At 37.7% G+C, this 21746-nt stretch overlaps 1 protein-coding gene across 7 annotated transcripts in view; it reads left to right on the top strand.

Moving 5' to 3' along the window:
- PHF8 (PHD finger protein 8) overlaps positions 1–21746 on the top strand; it is a 97803-nt gene that overhangs the window by 37781 nt on the left and 38276 nt on the right. For 5 of the 7 annotated variants that reach the window (XM_070366295.1, XM_005888460.3, XM_070366294.1 and 2 more), the window contains 10 exons: positions 1587–1749; positions 8456–8543; positions 8902–9008; positions 10207–10298; positions 12625–12714; positions 14580–14882; positions 15649–15752; positions 20123–20301; positions 20588–20673; positions 21155–21288. In XM_070366295.1, coding sequence (XP_070222396.1) covers positions 1587–1749; positions 8456–8543; positions 8902–9008; positions 10207–10298; positions 12625–12714; positions 14580–14882; positions 15649–15752; positions 20123–20301; positions 20588–20673; positions 21155–21288 — 1346 coding nt within the window. The remainder of the gene's footprint in view (positions 1–1586; positions 1750–8455; positions 8544–8901; positions 9009–10206; positions 10299–12624; positions 12715–14579; positions 14883–15648; positions 15753–20122; positions 20302–20587; positions 20674–21154; positions 21289–21746) is intronic. The other 2 variants (XM_070366296.1, XM_005888458.3) reach the window with 2 other exon arrangements.

Raw genomic sequence — 21746 nt, forward strand, 5'->3', positions numbered from 1 at the left:
TGGACCATCAGGGAAGTCTGAGATGGTTTTTTTAAATGTCAGCCTTACTATAGTTTCCCTTTTCATGGTTGTTACAGTTTTGTAATTAGCATATTGATTGTCAATGACTAAAGGATTTTTGAGGTCTGGTAAACAAATTTCTTAAATAACTTATTGTTTTCTACCACTGTTCATGCTATTTAGTTTTCTTATCAGAAATGCCAAGAAAAGAGCAGAAACTTGGATATGGCTCTTGTACAAATGATCACAAATCCTGAACTAGTTGTTTATCATGAAGAAATTGGAGTGTGTAAATTAAAGTGCTATTATGCAAATGTTATATTTAACTGTTTATTTTATTTTTTGACTTTTTATTTTGGAGTATAGGCCATTAACAATGTTGTGATAGTTTCAGGTGGACAGCAAATTGACTCAGCCATAAATATACATGTATCCATTCTCCCCCAAACTCCCCTCTGATTGAGGCTGCCATATAACATTGAGCAGAATTCCCTGTACTATACACTAGGACCTTGTTGGTTATCCATTTTAAATATAGCAGGAGATCCCAAACTCCCTATCTCTTCCCCTATTAACGTTTTAATTTTTAAATAGTTTCATTTTTACAGAAAAATTGCTAATAGGAAGATTTCCTGTGTGCCCTTCACTCAAATTCCTATGTTACTATTTTATTATATTCTCTTTCTCTGAAGCAAACGTAATAAAATAATCTTACATATATATTTTTTCTGAAACACTCAAAAGTATTTTCAGACATGATATCCCTTTATCTTATAATAATTCAGTGTGTATTTCTTAAAAACAAGGGTATTCTCTTATATCATCACAATATAGTTATCAGAATCAAAATTAATATTGATATAGTACTATTATCTAATCTACAGATCTGATTCAAATTTCTCCAGTTGTACAGTAGATATTTTCTAGTGTTGCTTTTCTACACTGAAATGTATTGTCATGAAATATTGGTTAAACTAATCAAGCTATGGGTTGGGGAGATTTTTGTGCTAGTGGGTTTTTCTTTCTTTTCTGCCAAACTACTTATGTGGTGATTATCCAGGCAAAGCATAATTAAGAAATAAAGTGTTCTTCCAACAGATAATCACCCAACATATAATCTTCCAGAAGTCCTTGGGCGATTACTGAACTTTTAAACTTTTATTAGCTGTGATTACAGGTGTGAGAAGAAACACTCTCTGCAAATGGCATTTAAAGGCAAATTCAATTTTCTTCTCATTAGTAATGTGGCCTTAAATTCTCCTGGGGCTGGTAGTATTGATCTGCTCATCTGTAGAGGACACTTTCATTTGGTATTGCAGGAGCCTTTGGTGTACATTTGTCTTAAGTTGACAATTTTGTTTGAAATGCCCTTTCCCGATTGTTTTTGTTAACCTTATAGAAGCTTAAAAGTACAAAGTGAAAAGGAACTTTTTAAGTTTTCCATATTTGTATATAAATGATCCTTGGACAGAAAGAATTCTAGCATACTACATGGTCCTGGAACATGAGAGAATATTCTTTTGGAGACTCCTGGAAGTCTTTACTGGAAACCCTTGATGTCTTTGGCCCTTCCATCTTTGTTTCAGGGTGAGAAGATCTTCTACCTGATCCGTCCAACAAATGCCAACCTGACTCTCTTTGAGTGCTGGAGCAGTTCCTCTAACCAGAATGAGATGTTCTTTGGGGACCAGGTGGACAAGTGCTACAAGTGTTCTGTGAAGCAAGGACAGACACTTTTCATTCCTACAGGTCTTCCCTGGGCCCCTCTGGGAGGGTTTGAGGAAGGTGGGAAGAAGAAGGGAACTTGTGGCACCAGAACCAACCCCTTCCCATAATGTTTTGACCTGAATGTGAGATACCCCTCTCATATCAGTTAAAGACTCAGAATTGCACATCAGGAAAATTCAAGTGGTGACCAAAGTGGTGACCAGTGTGGTTGTTTGGGGAGGTCCAGAAGGAAGTTGATAGGCTTCTTTTGCACTGAACTGATGTCAACTTGGTGGACAGTTAGAAAACAGGACTCTCAGCCCCATGACTCTAGAGATAGTGACTGGAGAGACTGGCATTGTAAGCTGTAAGTCAGAATGACCTGGGTAGGGATAGGTTTTTTTTTTTTCTGAAACAATAAGTGCCTAGGCTTTACCCCTAGAATTATGAATTCATAGGTCTGAAGTTTGGTCTGAGTGTGGCTATTTTGGGGGAAAAAACCTAGTTGTCTCAATTTGGGGAAAGTTGACATCTTTAGTATGTTGCATCTTCCATGAACACAGCATGTCTTTCCATTTATTTAGATTTTTCTTGAGTATCTAATTTCTTAATTCCTTGATTTCAGAATTAGTGTTAAATTTTCTCAAAATGTTCAGTGTCATTCTCTATTGCAGCCACACGGACCTAGAGCTTTCCCTTTTGGGAAAGATTTTAATTAACATTCATTTTCCTTAAACTTTATTAGGCTATTCAAGTTATTTTATACTGGGTGAGTTGCAATAGTTTGTGCTTTTGGAGCAATTGACCCATCTTATCTAAGTTGTCAAATTTATATGTGAAGAGTTATTCATAGTATTTCTTATTATTCTTTTGATATCTTCTAAGTCTCTAGTGTACCCTCTTTTCATTCTTGATGTTAGTAATCTGTGAATTTCAATTTTGTTGAACGTTTAAAAGAATCATCTGTTGTTTCATTGTGATTTTCAATGTAGTCTTTCTGTTTTCAATTTCATTGATTTCTTCTTTTATCTTTTTTCCTTCTTTCTGCTTACTTTGGGTTTATTTTGCTCTCCTTTTTTTCAGTCTTGAGACAATAACTTAGATTATTGACTTAAGATTTTTCTTCACTTTTAATGTATTTAGTGCTATAAATTTCCCCCTCAGAACTGATTTAGGTATGTCACATATTTTGATATGTTGTAGTTTTCATTTTGTTAAATGTGCTTTTTTAAAAGAAATTTATTTATTCATTTGGCTGTGCTGGGTCTTAGTTGTGGCATGTGGGAATCTAGTTCCCTGACTGGGGATCAGCCCAGGTCCCCAGCAATGGGAGTGCAGAGTCTTAGCCACTGGACCACCAGGAAAGTCCCCTAAATGTGCTTTTTAAAAAATTGAGATATAATGCACATACCATTAAAATTACCATATTGTTAAAGGATACAGTTCAGGTTTTCATCAAGTTGTACAAACATCAGCACTAATACCAGAAAGTTTTTATCACTTTAAAAAAAAAGAAACCTTGTACCTATTAGCAGTCACTCCTCATTCCTTCTCCTCGCCAGCCCGTATCAGCCACTTTTGTACTTTTCTTTGTATATGAATTTTCCTTTTCTGAATAGTTCATGTAAATAGAATCATGCAGTATGTGGTCTTTTATGTGTGGATTCTGTCATGCAGCATATCAAGGTTCATCCATGTTATAGCATTTATCAATACTTCATTCTTTAAATGGCTGAAAAGTACTCCATTTGTAAGGATACACCACATTTTGTTTATCCATTCATCATTTTATAGACATCTGGGTTTTTTTCACCTTTTGCCTATTAAGAATAGTACTGTTACGAACATTCATGTACAAGTTATTGTGTTAACAGATATTATATTTTCAGTTCTCTTGGGTATATCTACTTAGGAAAGGGATTGCTGAGTCATATGGTAACTCTGTGTTTAACTTCTTAAGGAATTGCCAAACTATTTTCTAAAGCAGGTGCATTTTACTTTTCCACCAGTGATTTATGAGGGTCTCAGTTTTTCCACATCCTTCCCAACACTTGTTTTTGTTTATCTTTATGATTATAACCATTCTGGTGGTGTGAAGTAGTAGCTCACTGAGATTTTTATTTTGTGTTTCTTTAATGGCTACTGATCTTAAACATTTTTTCATGTGCTTATTGGATGTTTATATATCTTTTTTAAAAGAAATATCTATTCAAAACTTTTGCCCATTCTTTAGGTAATTTATCTTTCTATTGTTGACTTGTAAGAATTCTTTATGTATTTTGGATTAGACTTTTATTGGATGTATGATTTGCAAATACTTTTGCTTATTCTTGGGATTGTCTTTTCACTTTCTTGCAATTGGTCTGTGAGGCACAAAAATCCAGTTTATCTATTTTTTTTCTTTGCTTGTGCTTGGTATTATATCTAAGATACCATTGCCTAATTCAGAGTCATGAAGAGTAACACCTGTGTTTTCTTCTTAGTTCTTACGTTTATGCCTTTCATCCATTTCATTTTAATTTTTGTGTATGATGTGAGATATGGGTCCAATTTCATTCCTTTGCATGTGGATGTCCAGATGTCCTGGAACCATTTGAAAAGACCATTCTTTCCCCATTGAATTGTCTTGACACCTTTGTCAAAAATCAATTGACTGTAGACCATATGTTGGTTTGTTTCTGAACTTTGAATTCTATTCCGTTGATCTATATGTCTGTCTTTATGACAGTATCACACTGTCTCAGTTACTGTATATTTGTAGTAAGTTTGAAATTGAAAAGTATCAGCCTTCCAACTTTGTTTTTCACCTTTAATTTCCATATAAATTTTTTAGCTTCAGATTTTATATAGTTTTTTTTAGTGTTGGCTCTAGTTTTATATGTGTGAATATATATGTGTACACATGTATACACATATGCATATGTACATGTATAGATAAATATGTACATGTGTTTACATGTGTAAATATGTCCATATCTATATATGTATATACATACATACATATATGAATCTTACCACAGTCTACTGGTATTGACGTTTTAATTGACATTTTACCAGTTTGAGCAAAGGGTTCAAACCTTACCTCTTTTCACATCTCTTTACCCTTTATAATGTATTTGCCTTAAATATTTCCTCTGCATACATTAGATCCACATCACATCGTGTTTTAATTTTTGTTTCAACTGTCAAACGTAATTTCAATACCCATATAGCAGGGAAGTCTGTTGTTTTTACCTGTATTTTTACTCTTCCATTGTTCTTCCTTCTTGGTGTTCCAGGATTCCTTCTCTTATTTCCCCTCTGTTTAGAGTTTCAGGGTAGGCCTGCTGCCAATAGATTCTCTTAGTTTTCCTTCATCTGTAAATGCCTTGATTTCCCTTTCACTCCTGAAAGATATTTTTGCTGGATGTAGAATTTTGGGTTGATAGTTATTTTCTTTCAGTACTTTAATGTTGTGCTGTTTCCTTCTAGATTCTATACAAAAACATTTTGACTATCCTTCAAATTATTTTTTCTCCTGTATGTGTTATTTCTTGCTACTTTCAATATTTTTTCTTTTTTATTTAGTTTCTCAGCAATTTGACAATAATATGTGGATTTCTTTGGGTTTATACTGTTATATGTTCACTGAGCTTCTTGAATGTGTAGGTTTATGTCTTTTGCCATATTAGTGAAGTTTTTAGATATTATTTCTTCAAATACTTTTTCAGCCCCACACTCTTTAACTTTTCTTCTGGGTCTTTGATGATACGAATATAACACATTTTGCTGTAGTCTCACAGGTTTCTGAGGCTTTTTTTCTGTCCTATTCCTTGGTTCTTAATTTTTTGGTCTTTTAAAAAAATTTTACTGACATATAGTTGATTTACAGTGTTTCAGGTATACAGCAAAATGATTCAGTTTTACATATATATATCTTTTTTAGATTATTTTCCTTTATAGGTTATTATAAGATATTGAGTATAGTTCCCTGTGCTATACATATACAGTAGGTTCCTTGTTAGGTTCCTGAGTTTATTTTTCACTCAGTCTGTTTCCTTTCTCTTGTTCATGTTGGGTGCTTTCTGTTGCCCTCTTAAAATTCTCTGATTCTTTTCTTCATTGTCTCCATTCTTCTGTTGAATCCATTGTTTCATTATATATTTCAGATGAAGTAATTTTTTAGTTCTGTAATTTTCATTTGTTTATTTATGGCTTCTCTCTCTACTTCTTTTGCTTGTTTCCAGCATGTTTGTAATTGTTAGTTGAAGCATTTTTATGATGATTCCTTTAAAATTCATGTCATATAATTCTAACATCTTTGTCTAACATTATATTGTATAATTCTGGACTTTTCTGTTACTCAGATCTATTTGTTTATTCTTATATTGATTTGATTACATTGGTTTTATAAAATGTTTAAGGCAAGTCACACACACCCACCCCCATACCCATCTGCTTTCCTCTTTTATAGTATTCTATTCCCAGGCATTTATTTACCCATCTTTAAATTCTTTGCTGAGTTTTACATGGTTGTTTTTTTTTTTTAACACTGGACACTTGGTAACTGGTAAATTGAACTTGTCTACCAGAGATTTGAGTTGGATTCATTTGTTTCTTGGTAGATACTCCCACAACTGGGGGCAATCTGCTTAGTTCTACAAGCATTTCATGTTTACTGTCTGCCCCAACATTGTGCTAGGTGCTAGAGATTAAACATGTATAGGCCATTTCAGTATAATGTTCTAATAGACACAATAGAGGTATTCACCAGAAGTTTGGGGAGCACAGAGAAGAACACTTAGTCTGGCCAGAAGTTTGTGACAATCTTCTCAGAAGAGTGACACCTGAAGGGTAAGTGGCTATTGATAAAGGAAATAAAGGTATAAAAGACCTCTCAGATTAGGGAAAGGCATAAGCAAAGCAAAGATGTGTGAAGCAGTTTATGAATACTAGAGCCTAAAGACCAAAGGCTGGGAGCAGATGAAGCTGAAAAGATTGGCAGGCTGAACTTACTTCAGAGGCAACTGGGGACTATTAAAGATTTATTTGTTTAATTTCTCATGAAATATTTTAGATGAAGCAAAAGATATAAAGAATAATATAGTGAACATTTATGTGTTTATAACTTAACTAAAAATATAATATATTACAAACATATTTGAAGCCTTCTGTATATCTCTCCTCAATTTCCCATTCTGCCCTCTCAGAGCTAGCCATTGTCCTAAAGTTGATGATATCATTCTCCTGCATTTTTATCCCTTTATTACATAGGTAATGCCTTACTAAGCAACTAAGCAGTGTATAGTATTGTTTTACATGTTTTTTTGGGGGGAGGGGTGTGGTCTTAACCTCCAGTCACTACAGAAGTCTCTGGTTTACATGTTTTTGTTATATAAATAGAATCATATTACATGTATTTTTCTCTGAACATTATAATTGTGAGATCCTGTTGATACGTGTCGCTATTGCTCATTCATTTTACTTGCTTTCTATTATTCCACTCTACAGCAATTTATGTATTCTCCCGTGTATATACATTTCATTTAAGAGTTTCAAGCAAGAGATGATATGGGCAGATTTGTATTTTGGATATATTACTTAGGATTGGGATTTGGAAGATAGACTTCAGAGATCAAGATTGTTGTGGAGCAGTAGTTTACAAACACTTTGGACTCTAGCTGTCCTTATACCCTTAAATATTATTGAGGATCCCAAAGAACTTTTATTTATGTGGTTTATATATATTAATATTTACCAAATTATAAATTAAAACTGATAATTTAAAAATATTCATTGAGAGAAAACAAGAATAAACCCATTATATGTTAGCATAAGTAACCATTTTTATGAAAAATAACTATTTTAAAACTAAACATTTAGTTAAAAGGTTGACCTTTACATTTCTTCAAATCTTTTTAATGTTTGGGTTAATAGAAAACTTAAGGCCCTCAAATCTGCCTCTGCATGTTATGATATCATGTCCTATACCCTTTGAAAAACTCCACTGTATACCTATGAGAGAATGAGAGTTAAAAAGACAAATAACATCTTGGTATTATTATGAACATAGTTTTGACCTTGCATATGCTCTGAAAGAGGCTCTAGGAGCCCCAGGATTCCCTGTATCACCCCTTAAAGAACCATTGGTGTTAGAGGAGACAGTTTGGAGGCTGTTATAAGTAGCATAAGTAAGAAATAATGAGGGCTCTGAACCAAATCATTAGTAGGATGGATGGATGAAGAGGAGATGAATATGAAAGAGATTTAAGAAGGAAAATCAGGAAGTCCTAGAAAGCAGTATAGGGTCAAGGGCAAGGAAAATAATTTAGTTTCAGCTAGGTACATTCTTCACAACCTGTGAAGTGGATATTTAGCTAGAAAATGGCAGGATTTGAACCCATGTCTAACACAAAAGCTCTTTGTTTTACTTAGGGCAGAGTTCGAAGAGGTAATCATAGCAAGTAGATGATGCCTTTCTTAGTGATAAGAGAGAAGATAGGTGAGGCACCAAAGAGATTTTGAAGTACAGACAGAGAGGGGGATGTAGAAGGAGTTTATTAACCCCATAGGTTGGTCCAGTACAGGGTTATAATGATGGCAGACTTGGCCAGGATGAGTGTTGGGAATATGGAGGAACCTAGAATATTCTGAGTTACTGCCAGACTGGATGCTCTAAGGTATTGTGTTTGAGCTGAGTGGGCAGTGGAGATGTCCAAAGGAAGAAAGGCCCGCTGCCAGCTATGATTTTTGCCTTGTTACACTGCAGGATGGATTCATGCTGTGCTGACCCCCGTGGACTGCCTTGCCTTTGGAGGGAATTTCTTACACAGCCTTAATATTGAAATGCAGCTCAAGTGAGTCCTGAAGCTCTGGTGATCCCAAGTTGGCCATTTCCATCTGCTGGAGTCCTTGAGTTCTCCCCTATAGTGAGGAGTACAGCATAGAAGGAGGCGAGATGATCATAAAGGAATGGATATTGGTTCCTGATGATGTTCAGTGGAGGATGAGTACCTCTTCCTCACTTAGCCGTTATGTGACTATCAAGTCACATAATGTTTGAGCTCAAATTTCGTAACCCATAAAATAAAGTCTTAAAGGATAGTTGTGAGGATTAGAGATAATGGATACAAAGCATCCAGAACAATACCTGATATATAGTAGGTGCCCAGTAAACAGTATCCTCATCATTGTTATTGTAACTACTTCCTCCAGAGCCTATGAGATTGAGAAACGGTTGAGCACAGCAGACCTCTTCAAGTTCCCCAACTTTGAGACCATCTGTTGGTATGTGGGAAAGCACATCCTGGACATCTTTCGAGGTATGGAGCCCTTTGCCAACTGTCCTTTTTGCCCTGTTCTCATAACCAACACCTCAATCAAGATACAGTACTATTCCATCACCACAAAAATCTCTGTAGTGCTACCCCTTTATAATCTCACCCACTCTCTCCCGTTAAACTATCCATAACTTTAGGAAACCACTGATCTGTTTTTCATCTCTCTAATTTTGTCATTTCAAGAATGTTATAAAAATGGAACCAAATGTTGTGATCTTTTGAAATTGGCTTTTTTACTAAGTATAATGTAGGGTAAGGCATGGATTTTAAATATCATTTAATAAAAGGAGCTGAGAAAATTGGATCACAGTAAAATTATTCCTATTCTTAAAATAAGAAACTCAATCTGAATAGTGTTAGAGTTCTCTAGATATCCCTCCCCTGGGGACAAGACCCAGTCCTATGCTGACCTCATTGGTTTGGTCTTGGGTATCAGCCCAAGTGGAAGCCAACCTACTGGGTTTCTTCTTTCCTGGTTTGCTCTGAAATAGAGTGGCTCCCTTACTCAGACCTGAGATTTCCCAAGTGACTTGGCCAGGAAGAGTTACAAAGAACCTCAGAGGCCAATGAGTATAGTCTCTTATGCAATACCTCAAGCCCTTATTCTGCCACCTAGATAGGCCGTCATGTAAGTGTTCATTCAGGGGCTAGATGACTAACTGCTTATTATCTGTTCTGAACATCTTAGTTCAGTAGAAAATTCTTTATTGAGCCTAAATTTGGATGTTTGTTATAATCTCCTCCTGGAGTAACTCAGAACAAGGCGTTAATGGCTCTTCAGATCTGTGTAGGTGGCAATTGTGGTCCTCTTGAGTGTTCATATTTGGAAACCCAAGAGGCAGAGTAGTGTAGAAGGAAGACTGGTGTCAGATTCTGACAGACGTGGTTTCAGTCTTGGCTTTGTCACTTACCAGGTATGGCCTTTGTATTCTTTGCCTCTCTGGGCCTTACTTTCTGAACTATAAAATGAAGATGATATCTGGCTTACAGGGTTGGGTATAGGGTTCAATGAGATAGTAGATGTCAAGGTACTCATAAAATGAACACCATTATAAGAACTGAGATCTAGAGTTGTGCTCAGAACCTTGAACATTTTCTCTGGTTGTCTGAAAAAATTAAAAAGTCCTTCACTTCCCTGCATGGTTTCTTTGACACTCTACCTTCCTCGTTCCCCCTGTAGGTTTGCGAGAAAACAGGAGACACCCTGCCTCCTACCTGGTCCATGGTGGTAAAGCTCTGAACTTGGCCTTTAGAGCCTGGACAAAGAAAGAAGTAAATATACTTATTTCTCTATCTACTTTAGAGGTCTACTGTCAGTAGGGACTGGCTTTGGGAAGATCTTCTGGGGAGGTAGAAGATACCAGGGAGGTTTGTGGGCTCCTGGCATTAGAGTGGAGGACAGAAGAGTATTAAGAAAGAAAAACTTCACCTGTAATTTTAACACTCACACAGGGAATTAACATGCGGGTATATTTTGTTTTGTTTTTTTGTAATAAGCATTTTTAAAACATGATTTCTATCACCCTATACATATAATTTTGTATCTGAATTGATTGGTTTATCTTAATTTTTCTGTGTCACCAAGTTCTCCAGAAACATTGATAGTTACATGATATTCTTTTGCTGGGATGTACCATCCTTACCTAACCACTTGTTTATTGTTGCTTCCTTTTTATTTATTTATTTGGGGAATAGTTCTAGAAAATCATGCAGTAAATATCTATTTGCATTAGTCTTTGTCCTTCATTTCTTGATTGTTTCTTCAGGATAGATTCCTAGAAGAGCAATTGCTAAATCAAAGTATATGAAAAATTTAAGACTCTTGATGCATGCTGCCAAAATGGCTTTTTAGGAATATACCAATATCCATCTATCCAACTGAATACTAAACAGCTATAAAAGAGATTAAGGAAGCTGTCTATGTACTGATTTGGGAAGACTTCTAGAATTTATCATGTAAAGGTGTCTAACTGTGTGTATAGTGTGCTGCCTTATGTGTAAAGGCGGGGAGGGGATAAGAACTATATTTGTATGTGCTTGTATTTGCCTGAGGACACAATCTGGAGGGATTCAGAAGAAAGTAATAAAAGTGGTTACCTGTTGGGGTGGGCTAGAGGGGCTGATGGCAGGGACAAAGTTTTTTCAGTATGTATCTTTTTATATTGTTTGATTTTTGAGCTATGTGAATGGATTACCTATTCAAAATGTTGGATTTATTAAAAAAAACAATTTTAAGAAATGCAAAAAAGGAAATATCAATATATTCTTTTATACTTCTGATATTCTTATAGATTCCTTCCCCTGCATACAGTAGCATGAGGAGACTCTTCAGCCACCGAAGGCTTGATTTGCTCAATTTCCCCTTTTCCTGTTGACAGCCTTCCCCTCAAATATTCTTGGACTTCATGTTTGGGGCCTTCTCTTGCTCCCTGGACTCACCTGCACCTGGGCTTTAGCCTTTGATTGTTTTGCCACATCCCTCAGGTGTGGCTGCCTTGGGTTTCATTTCTGACTGTGCATACCACCAGCCCCTTGTCTGAAGTGAACTTCTGATTGACTCTGCCTCAGGAACACCTTTAAGGGAGGGAGATGGGTAGGTCCTAAGCACTCGTGTCCTGGGCCAGGATGGCCTCAAGGACCAAAGAATGGCCCCAGACAGTGTGACCAGAGGGAGCTGGAAGAGAGGAGGACATATAACTGAGGAGCCCGCACTCATGGAAGAAAACTTCTGTGAAGTGCAAATGGTTTCCATGAGAAGCACTTGCTCCTTCACCTTTCCAGAGCCCCTGGGCAGGGAGGAGAGAGCTGTCAGGGTTATCCAGTTGGGTCACATGGGTTCTCAGCCCCCATTGCTGCCCAGCCAACCAAAATAAATTCCAGATGATTAAAAGAGTTAAACCATGGGAAGCAAGGAAGAAGTGCTGAGGAATTTTTATCAGTACTCTCTGGATACAGAATTCAAGTCAAAACTGGTGGAAGAAATCACAGAGGAAAAGCTTGAGAGGTCTGTCTGCATAAAGATGTAAATAAAATTGTTAATGAATTAAAAAAGAGATAACCAACAGGTCCCTCCCTGGGTTGCTGTTGGGCTAGCTGTGGGCCTGCCTATAGCTGCTCAGCACTGAGTTCTGTGCTCACAAGTGAAGAGGCTGGGTTCTTCCTGAGGTTCTTGACTTTCTGAGGGGTGTGGTTCAAGCTCACAACTAAGTTCCTCACACCTCTTGACACTGTTTTGCAAATATTTCCTCCCAGTCAGTGGTTTGCCTTAACAGTGTTTTTTTAATAAGTCTAATTTATCAGTTTTTCTTTTATGATTCATACTTTTTATGTCCTAAGAAATCTTTGCCTAACCTAAAGTCACAAAGATTTTCTCCTCTGTTTCCTTCGAAAAGGTTTATAGTTTTAGTTATGGCATTTAGTTCTATAATCCATTTTGAGTCTGTGTATGTCTGATGCAAAATATAGAATGAAGGTATTGTCTTGCATGTGGATATCTGATCAGTCTAAGTACCCTTTCTCCATTGAATTGCCTTGGTAACTGTTGAAAATCAGTTGTTTCTTATGTGTGGATCTATTTCTCATGCCTTTTGTTTGACAGGCTCTGCCAGACCACGAGGATGAAATCCCAGAGACAGTGCGGACTGTTCAGCTCATTAAAGATCTGGCTAGGGAGATCCGCCTGGTGGAAGTAAGAAGCATGGGAACAGGGGAGGCATTGGAAAAGGGCTTAAGACTCAAGTGGCAGGTAGCTCAGCTACTCAGGCTTTTGTAGCTGGCGTGGGAGCTCAGGGGAAGGATTGAGAAGACCCCACCAAGGACCCTATTCATTCATTTAAATAATTATTCTGTGCCTCAAGTATGCCACATGTTGGGTTAAGTGCTTAGGACACATAAATAACTACAGTGCCTGCCCACAAAGAACTCACAATCTAGTAGAGTACCCTGGGCAAAGTTAACCTGTCTGAGCCTGTTCCTCATCCCTAAAGCGGCTATAGCTAATAACTACTGAGGGATTGTTAAGAGGATTGAATAAGGTAATATAGATTGAGCACAAAGTATAAGACTGGGCAGATAGTGGGTGCTCAATAAATTCTGATGGTGGGTCATGTGATTGTGGGTGGTGGAGGTCATAGTAGTAGTTGTTGTTATTAATATTTTGACTCAGTCTCTGCATTCTACAAAATGACAGTTCTCCTGGGTTGAAGATGATTACAAAGCCATGTTTCAACAGGTGGCATATACCACGAGGCAGTGAGGTGTAGTGGTAAGAGACTCAGAGAAACTTGGGTTCTGGTTCCTGCTCTGTCACTTGCTAGCCGTTCAGGGCCTCAGTATCCTTATCTGTAAAGTGAGGACAATACCACCTTTTCAGAGTTTTGTTATAATTAAGAGCTAATGTATGTAGAGCCCCTCGCACAGTGCCTGGCAGAGTAAGTACTCAATAAATGTGAGCCATTGTTGTTACTAGACTTTGCAGTGAAGAGAGAACTCAGTGTGGGCTGGTGAAGTAGCAGAGGCACCAGAGGAGAATTGGACTTGAAGTTTCAACTTTCCTTTAGCTCAGAAGCTGTAAGATTCCATTTAGCACCCAGAATATAGGCACTAAACATGCTAAAGGGTGGTCAGAGTGCGCTTATGGGAAGTTGGACTTCTAGCCTCACCTCTTGCAGCATGTTCCACTACCTGCACCATTACACCATGGCTTAACGTTGCCCGTCTCCTACCTCATTTTCTTCCACTTCCATCTGTCAGAATCTATCAGGGTTTAGTTAAAATGCCTGTCTTTTCTCTAACTATATAAGTTTTGTATACACGGAACTTTGGGCTGGTTGGAAGAGGACTTAGAGGTGGATCATATCTTTTTCACTGGCTTTCAAATGTTTTGAAGAAGTGAAATCCTTTTTTTCAAATGAAATCTTACATGGAATCTCAATATATGCAACCAATTGAAGCATAACTACTATGAATAAGTAGCAGTTACGAAGGTGGGAGGCTTAGAGCTCCACTTGCTTCTCTTATTTGCCTTCCACCTACCTCCAATCCTCAGGGCTCTTCCCAAGAAGTTCAAAGAAGCCACAGAGCATCTTTGAAAAGCAGTCTGCTCCTTTACATTTACAGCTGAGAAAACAGATCCCCAGAGTGATCAGAGCACTTACCCTTGGTCACAGAGCTAATGAGTAAGCAGATTTAGAACTAGAAGCTCTCTTCTCTTAAATCCTGTAGTCCTTAGAGTTGGAACCACACATTTTAGTACTCATTTATTTTCTGTCTCATGTCAGCTGCTCTTGGAGTCTTTTCTCTCCAATTTTGATAGTAGTGCTGGGCTTTTTCTCTGCTCGTCTTCTTACTCGTCAATGGCTGGGTAAAGAAATGCCACCCGGTAAATTCTTGATGACTTATTGTGCAAAAACTAGGGTGTGCATAAGTGCCTATGTGGAGCATCTTTAAACCCCTTCATGGCAGTACCACCAGTGCCATGAACAGACCTCTGCTCTTAGTGTAGAGAGAACCCTTGAGTAAGCTCTAACCCCTCGTGTCCTAACACTCTTGTAGGATATCTTCCAACAGAACGTTGGGAAGACGAGCAATATCTTTGGGCTGCAGAGGATCTTCCCAGCCGGCTCCATTCCCTTAACCAGGCCAGCCCATTCCACTTCAGTATCCATGTCCAGGCTGTCACTGCCCTCCAAAAGTGGTTCAAAGAAGAAAGGCCTGAAGCCCAAGGAATTCTTCAAGAAGGCAGAGCGAAAGGGCAAGGAGAGCTCAGCCTTGGGGCCTGCTGGCCAATTGAGCTATAATCTCATGGATACATACAATCATCAGGCACTGAAGACAGGCTCTTCCCAGAAAGCAAAGGTGGGTGCTGGCCAATGGGTTCAGCCCAACCCTTTCGGGTCCCTTGGAAGAGCAGAGTATCAAAAGGAAAGGCTCTCCTGTCCTCCCACCTCCCTTAGGGCCCCTGGTGTTTGGCTGCCAGTCCCACTCATTTAATAGGCATTTATTGAGACCTTGTCTATGCTGGGCACTGTGATAGCTGCTGCAGACAATAACCCTCAAGAGGCCAACAGGCTAGTGAGAAAGATAGGCATAAAAAGAAATGAGTGCAATGAGATGTTGTGGATGCCACAATTAAGGGTGAGTGTGGGACCCTGAGACACAGGGGAGGGGATGATTGTATCTGGGTAGGGATGATGGTCAGGAGCTCTTCTCAGAAAGCATGAAACTTGAGCTGATCTTGAAATACTAGGATAAGAATGATATTTGAGTACATGGTATATGAGTGGCAGGTTGGAGCCTTGAACAGATTTTTTAGAAAAGTCCTCCTCCAGGGCCCCACCTTGCTTAAAGATTGTGGTACCCTCCATGGGCATGTGAAGATGCTCCACCCTCCTTTTAGGGAACATGTTTTGCAAGATTGACAGGTTTCCCCTGAGCCAGCCATACATTCTCAACCTTCTGCTCTTGTGATCATTTGGGTTGGGGATGGGGGGACAGCATAGTTGAAGACCTTGGTTCAGGTGGTTTTGATAGTGAACTCCACCAGTAAAACCAGAGGGAACTGGTTATTCTGATTCACATGGGAGTTTCAGACAGGTGACAACTGAGCCTCCTCCTCCTGCAGTTCAACATCACTGGCACCTGCTTGAATGACTCAGATGATGACTCGCCAGACTTGGACCTTGATGGGAATGAGGGCCCGCTGGCCCTATTGATGTCTAATGGCAGGTGAGGTGGGAAGAAGAAGCAGAGATGCTGGGATTTTTGGTAGCAATATGCAAGGCATGGAATTGGGACCTGGGGCTGGGACATGGGTGAGGGAGGGACTGTACTTGGGGAAATACCCAGATATTATCAGAAAACATTGCTTAGTACAGAGAACCATGGTAGTGCTGGGAGTGGGTAAGGGGAGAGGTCTGGAACTAATTGGCAATTCTGAGAAAAATCTTGTATAAGTTCTAGAAATTTCAGCAAGTCAGTGGATCAGAACTGTTGGCAGGAATAGGAAGTAGTATAGTATACTGGTTAAGAGCAGTAGTTTTTTATATACCTTTTGCGATTCAATTTTTAGGAACTTATTTTGCAGAAGTATTTGCCAGGTGTGTGAAAGAGTATTTCTCTTTCACTATATTTATAGTGAAATATATTTCACTATATCATTGTAATAGTAAATAGTTGGAAGCGTTCATTAATAAGGGTTGGATAAATGATGGTACATCTATGGAATAGAATACTGTGTAACTTAGAATGAGTTTAGTATCTATTGATGTGAAAAGATTTCCAAGATACATTTTAAGTGGAAAAAATCAGGTTGCAAGATAATATATGGGAATAGTTCATTTTAATTTTTTAAAAAGGCATGTATGCATATGTGTGTGTGTAAAAAAGTAACATACAGTCTTCTACATTTATTTATTTGGCTGTATTGGATCTTAGTTGCAGCACGTGGGATCTCTGTTGCGTCATGTAGCATCTTTCATTGTGGAACAGGGACTCAGTAGTTATGATGCGCAGGCTCTATGGTTGTGTCATTTGGGCTCCAGAGCATGCGGGTATCAGTAGTTGCAGCATGTGTGCTGTCGAGTTGAGACACACAGGCTCCACAGCACATGGGCTCAGTAGTTACAGCATGTGGCTTTGTGGCATGTAGAATCTTAGTTCCTGACCAGGGATTGAATTCCCTGCATTGCAAGGTGGATTCTTAACCACTGGGCAACCAGGGAAGTCCCTTGCCTTTATTTTTAATTTAACTTTTTAAAAGAGGTTTAAAATTTATGCAGCTTAAAATTCAATAAGTGTGAAAGAATACATAGGAAAAAATTTTGCTCCCACCCTTCTCTGTTCTCCAGTTTTCCCCTCACACATGGAACACCAGTGTCAGTGCTTTCCTTCCAGAGATGTTTATACACATTCACTCAAATATATCAATATTTGTTATATATTTTATGTTTGTCACACCAAACTTGTAACAGTAGTTATCTCTGGAAAGTAGGATAGGGGAGGCAAGACAGGAAATTTTCACTTCAAAAGCATTTGAATTTTGTACAGTGAATATATATTAGTTTTCTTAAAATAATTTTTAGCAGACTGTTTTCTAAAAGAATAAAAGCACATCTTGACAAAAAGCTTGAGCTTGGGAATCAGACAATCCCGAATTTGAATCCCAGCTCTGACACATATCTGCATCTCTCTGTCTTCATTTTATCTGTTCTATAGATAAAACTTATCTTAGGGTTGTTGGAGGACTAAATGAAGTAATGTATGTAAAGTGCTTATTGCAGGTCCCGGCACATAGTAAATGTTTAATAAGTGGTTGCTTTTATAAATATAATAATGAAGTTGAAAATGAAAGATGACAGTGGTGGTGATGATGATGATAGTTGTGGGTATGGCCGGAAGCTAACTAGGTTGTCAGAAATCCTCAAACATGTAGGGAAGCAGAGGAAGACAGTAAAAGTTATTTTCTGGACACTCAGAACACCAGACAGGAGCAGTCAAGAGCTAAGTATAGAGTATGAACAGTGTAGGAACATGAGGGACAAGGATACTTTAACAGCCTTTTTTTAGGAAAAGATTGTTTTCAGATCTCAAGGGTGAGTATAGTAAGTCTACCTGGCTGGGAAATACAGGAAAAGGGAGTGTGAAGGCAGGGCAGATTCTGAAAGCAGCAGAGCTATCTTTGTGGTTTGAGAACATCGTTACTCAAGAATAAGATAGACTGAGCATTGCCTTTATCTAGAACCTATGGTTGGTCTGCTGGGGAAGAGAAAGTTGAGAGTCCTGAGGTTCCAGCCTGTAATGTTTATTAAGGACACGAGACGTTTTCCCTTTCCTCATCAGTCTTCCTTGTGCTGCTTCTAGTACTTCCTTCCACCTGCTAGAGGCTGCTGCTAAGTTAACCTAGGGAGTCCAGGTACAGTAATATTTACAGACGATATGATACTTATTATGTCTGATCTTTTCTCCAGAATAGTGCCATGTTTTGTGGAGGCTGAGGTGCAAATAAAACAAGATTGGCTGTATGTTGATAATTGCTGAAACTTAGCTGGGTCCTAGATACATGGAGTTTTTAATATTTTTTAAGTTTGTCATTTTTAATAATTAGAAGTTAATAAAAGATCAAGGTTGAATAGCTACCATTTATTGAGCACCTGCTTTGTGTCAGACTCTATGTTAGCAATTTACATACATTATTTAGCCCTTACAACAACCCTTAGGGGTAAGTGTTGTTATCCGTATTTTACTAATATGGGAAAGTGAGACCCAGAGAACTATAAGATTAGCTACTATTGGGTCACTTGTTATATGTCAGTCTCTACATTAGCTCATTTATCCTCCCAGCAACCCTTTGAGGTAGAAAACAGCTAATTCACTAAAAGCCAGTTCACCAAATGACTATTTGTTGAATGTATATTCACTTACCAAAAACTTGTTTCTCTTGATTTATAAGGCTTATTTGAGCAGTTTGTACTGGTTAACATTGTTTACCATGTGTGGTAGAATTATTAAGATTTAAGCTACTTTTGAATTCTTTCTACTTTATATATTTTAACACGTTTTTTGAGATATAATTTACATATCATATAATTAACCTTTTTAAGTATATAATAAAATGACTCTTAGTAAATTTAAAGAATATGCAACTGTCACCACAATCCAATTTTGGAACATTTCTATCACATCAAATAGATCACTCATATCCACTTACATTCAGTCCTGGTTTTCTTCCCCAGACCCAGGCAACCAGTAATCTTCTTTCTATCACTATGAATTTGCCTTTTTAGATACTTCATATAAATGGAAGTCATTTAGTTCCTATGTAAATGTAGTCTCTTGTGTCTGGCTTCTTTCACTTAACGTGTTTCTGAAGTTCATCCATGATGTAGAATCTATCATTAATTGATTCCTTTTTATTGCTGAATAGTATTTCATTGTGTGGATCTACCACATTTACTTTATCCATTCTTTAGTTGATGGTCATTTGAATTGGTTATGCTTTTTGACTGTTATGAATAATGGTGCTTATGAGCATTTGTATGCTAGTTTATGTGTGGACATGTTTTTGTTTCTCACTTAGAAATAAAATTTAGGGTCATATGGTAACTCTGTTTAGCATTCTAAGTAACTGCCAAAATTTATCCCAAAGCATCTACCATTTTACACCTCCACCAGCAATTATGAGTTTTTCCATATATTATCTAATGCTTATTATTGCCCATCTTTTTTATTATAGCCATTTTGATGGATGTAAAGTGGTATCTTATTGTGGTTTTAATTTGCATTTCCCTAATGACTAATGATGTTGAGCATCTTTTGGTGTGATTATTGGACATTTATGTATCAACTTTAGAGAAATGTCTATTCAGATCTTTTACTTACTTTCTAATTCGTTTTGTCTTTGTTGTGTTCTAAGAGTTATTTAAATATTCTGGATACACATCCTTTTCTAGATAAATGATTTACAAATATTTTCTCCCAGTCTGTGGCTGGTCTTTTCTTTTTCTTAATGGCATCTTTTGAAGCACAAATGTTTTGAATTTTACCTAATCCAGGCCACAAGATATTTTCCTACATTTTCTTTTAGAAGTTTTATAGTTTTAGCTTTTACATTTAGATATATGATCCATTTTTAGTTAATTTTTGTGTGTGATATAAGGTTAAGAGTTCACATTCATTTTTTTGCATGTAATATCCACTTATTTCAGCATCATTTGTTAAAAAGACTGTTCTTTCTCCACTGAATTGCCTAAGCACCTTTGTCAGAAATCAATTGACTATAAATTTAAGGATTTAGGTCTAAATTCACAGTTCTGTTCCATTCATTTTTATCCTTATGCCAATATCATACTACCTTGATTACTGTAGCTTTATAGTAAATTTTTAAATTGAGTAGTATAAGTCCTCCAACTTTGTTCTTTTTTGAAATTGTTTTGGCCATGTACATAGCCTTTGTATGCCCATATACATTTTAGTATCAGTTTATTAATCTCCACAAAACTAGATGCATTAGATAGGATTGCATTGAATCTATAGAACAATTTGGAGAGAATTGCCTTTGTGTGAGACTGTTTTTATGTTTTCCTTCACTCTCTCTCCAGTACCAAGAAGGTGAAGAGCTTATCTAAGTCTCGGCGAGCCAAGATCGTGAAGAAGGCAGACAAGACTAGGGTGGTGTCAGAACAGGTGATGGAGGATGAATTGGACTTGGATTCAGATGATGAACTGCAGATTGATGAGAGACTGGGAAAGGAGAAGGCGACCCTGTTAATAAGACCAAGTATGTATTTGTTCTTTTTCTTTCTTGCCCTGCCCATTTCAGTTTGGTTTTAGTCCCTTCAGTAGACTTAAGACCTTAGGCCTGAGCTTGTTGACTTTCTGATTTACCAGCTCTGTAGGCTTTCTTTGCTCTAGAGATTAATTTATGAACTAATTCCTTACCTCCCTAAATTACTTATCTGTGGTCATTACTTTCAGGAAAATTATAGTTTTATTCTCTTTCTCCTGGATATTTGGCTCAGATACTAACCTTAGCTTCATGGTAAGTACATTCTATTGCTTTCTAGAATTTCCCCGAAAGCTGCCTCGTGCGAAGCCTTGCTCGGACCCCAATCGAGTTCGTGAACCAGGAGAAGTTGAGTTTGACATTGAGGTAGGAGCCTTCCCTGTTTCTTATCTTCTGCTTGTTCTGGTTACAGAACCAGAATATGATTTGTCATTTTAGTTGAGGTTGGGGGAGACAGCCTATGCATTCAGTTCCTAAAATATTTATAAAGTGAAAGATTGTATGCTAAGTGCTCCTGAATATATAAATGGAAGATTATACTTTAGTTGAAATATTTAAAAAATCTTTAATATAGAGTAGACTAAAAGGCAGTGTGATGTAGGAGAAAGAGTATCTGATTTGGAATATCTGATTGTGACTTTGCATACATATTTAACTTCACTGAGCCTTAGTTTCCTTATCTGTAAAATGGGAGTTAGTACTTGCCTCACAAAGATGCTTCAAAGACTAAGATGAAAAAACAAATATTCTGCTTAGTACTTGGTAGATACTTGGTGCTCAGAAGATATTAGTGTCAACCATATATTAGGGCCTGGGCAGCTGAGGTGATATCCCTTTTGTCCAACAGGAGGACTATACAACAGATGAGGACCTTATAGAAGGGGTCGAAGGCAAGCTTGGAAATGGGAGTGGAGCCGGTGGAATTCTTGATCTGCTCAAGGCCAGCAGGCAGGTGGGGGGACCTGACTATGCTGCCCTCACGTGAGTACTGGCTTTGTTCTCCCCTTTCTAGGTGATCAGACAACACACACCCCCACCTGCCACCTTTGGCTAGGTCAGCCAATCAGTAGGTATTAATTGAGTCATTTAAAGGGACAAAGAATTATCCAGGGCATTTGGGCTGAAAGAATAAAATAGACATGAAATCTGTCCTGAGATATTTAAGATATGACTTAGAAAGGATGTACAGATTTCAAGGGCAGTGAGTCTGGGTTCTTTGGAAGTCAGAAGAGGCATGAAAGGAGCACTGGGCCTTTTCTGGATCTTGTTGTTTTTTTTTTTCCTTTAAAAAAAAAGAATGCGGCCTGTGTGAATAGGAAGGGAGGTGCACCCTTTTTCTTGCCACTTTGCCTGCTGTCTATGGAGAGACTTCAGTTAAGAAGGACTGGCCTTTTTATGGAAATAGTCTTTGATACTATTTTGATCTTTAGTTTGGTTTC

Source organism: Bos mutus, chromosome X, assembly GCF_027580195.1.
Source record: "Bos mutus isolate GX-2022 chromosome X, NWIPB_WYAK_1.1, whole genome shotgun sequence".
Lineage (NCBI taxonomy): Eukaryota > Metazoa > Chordata > Mammalia > Artiodactyla > Bovidae > Bos > Bos mutus.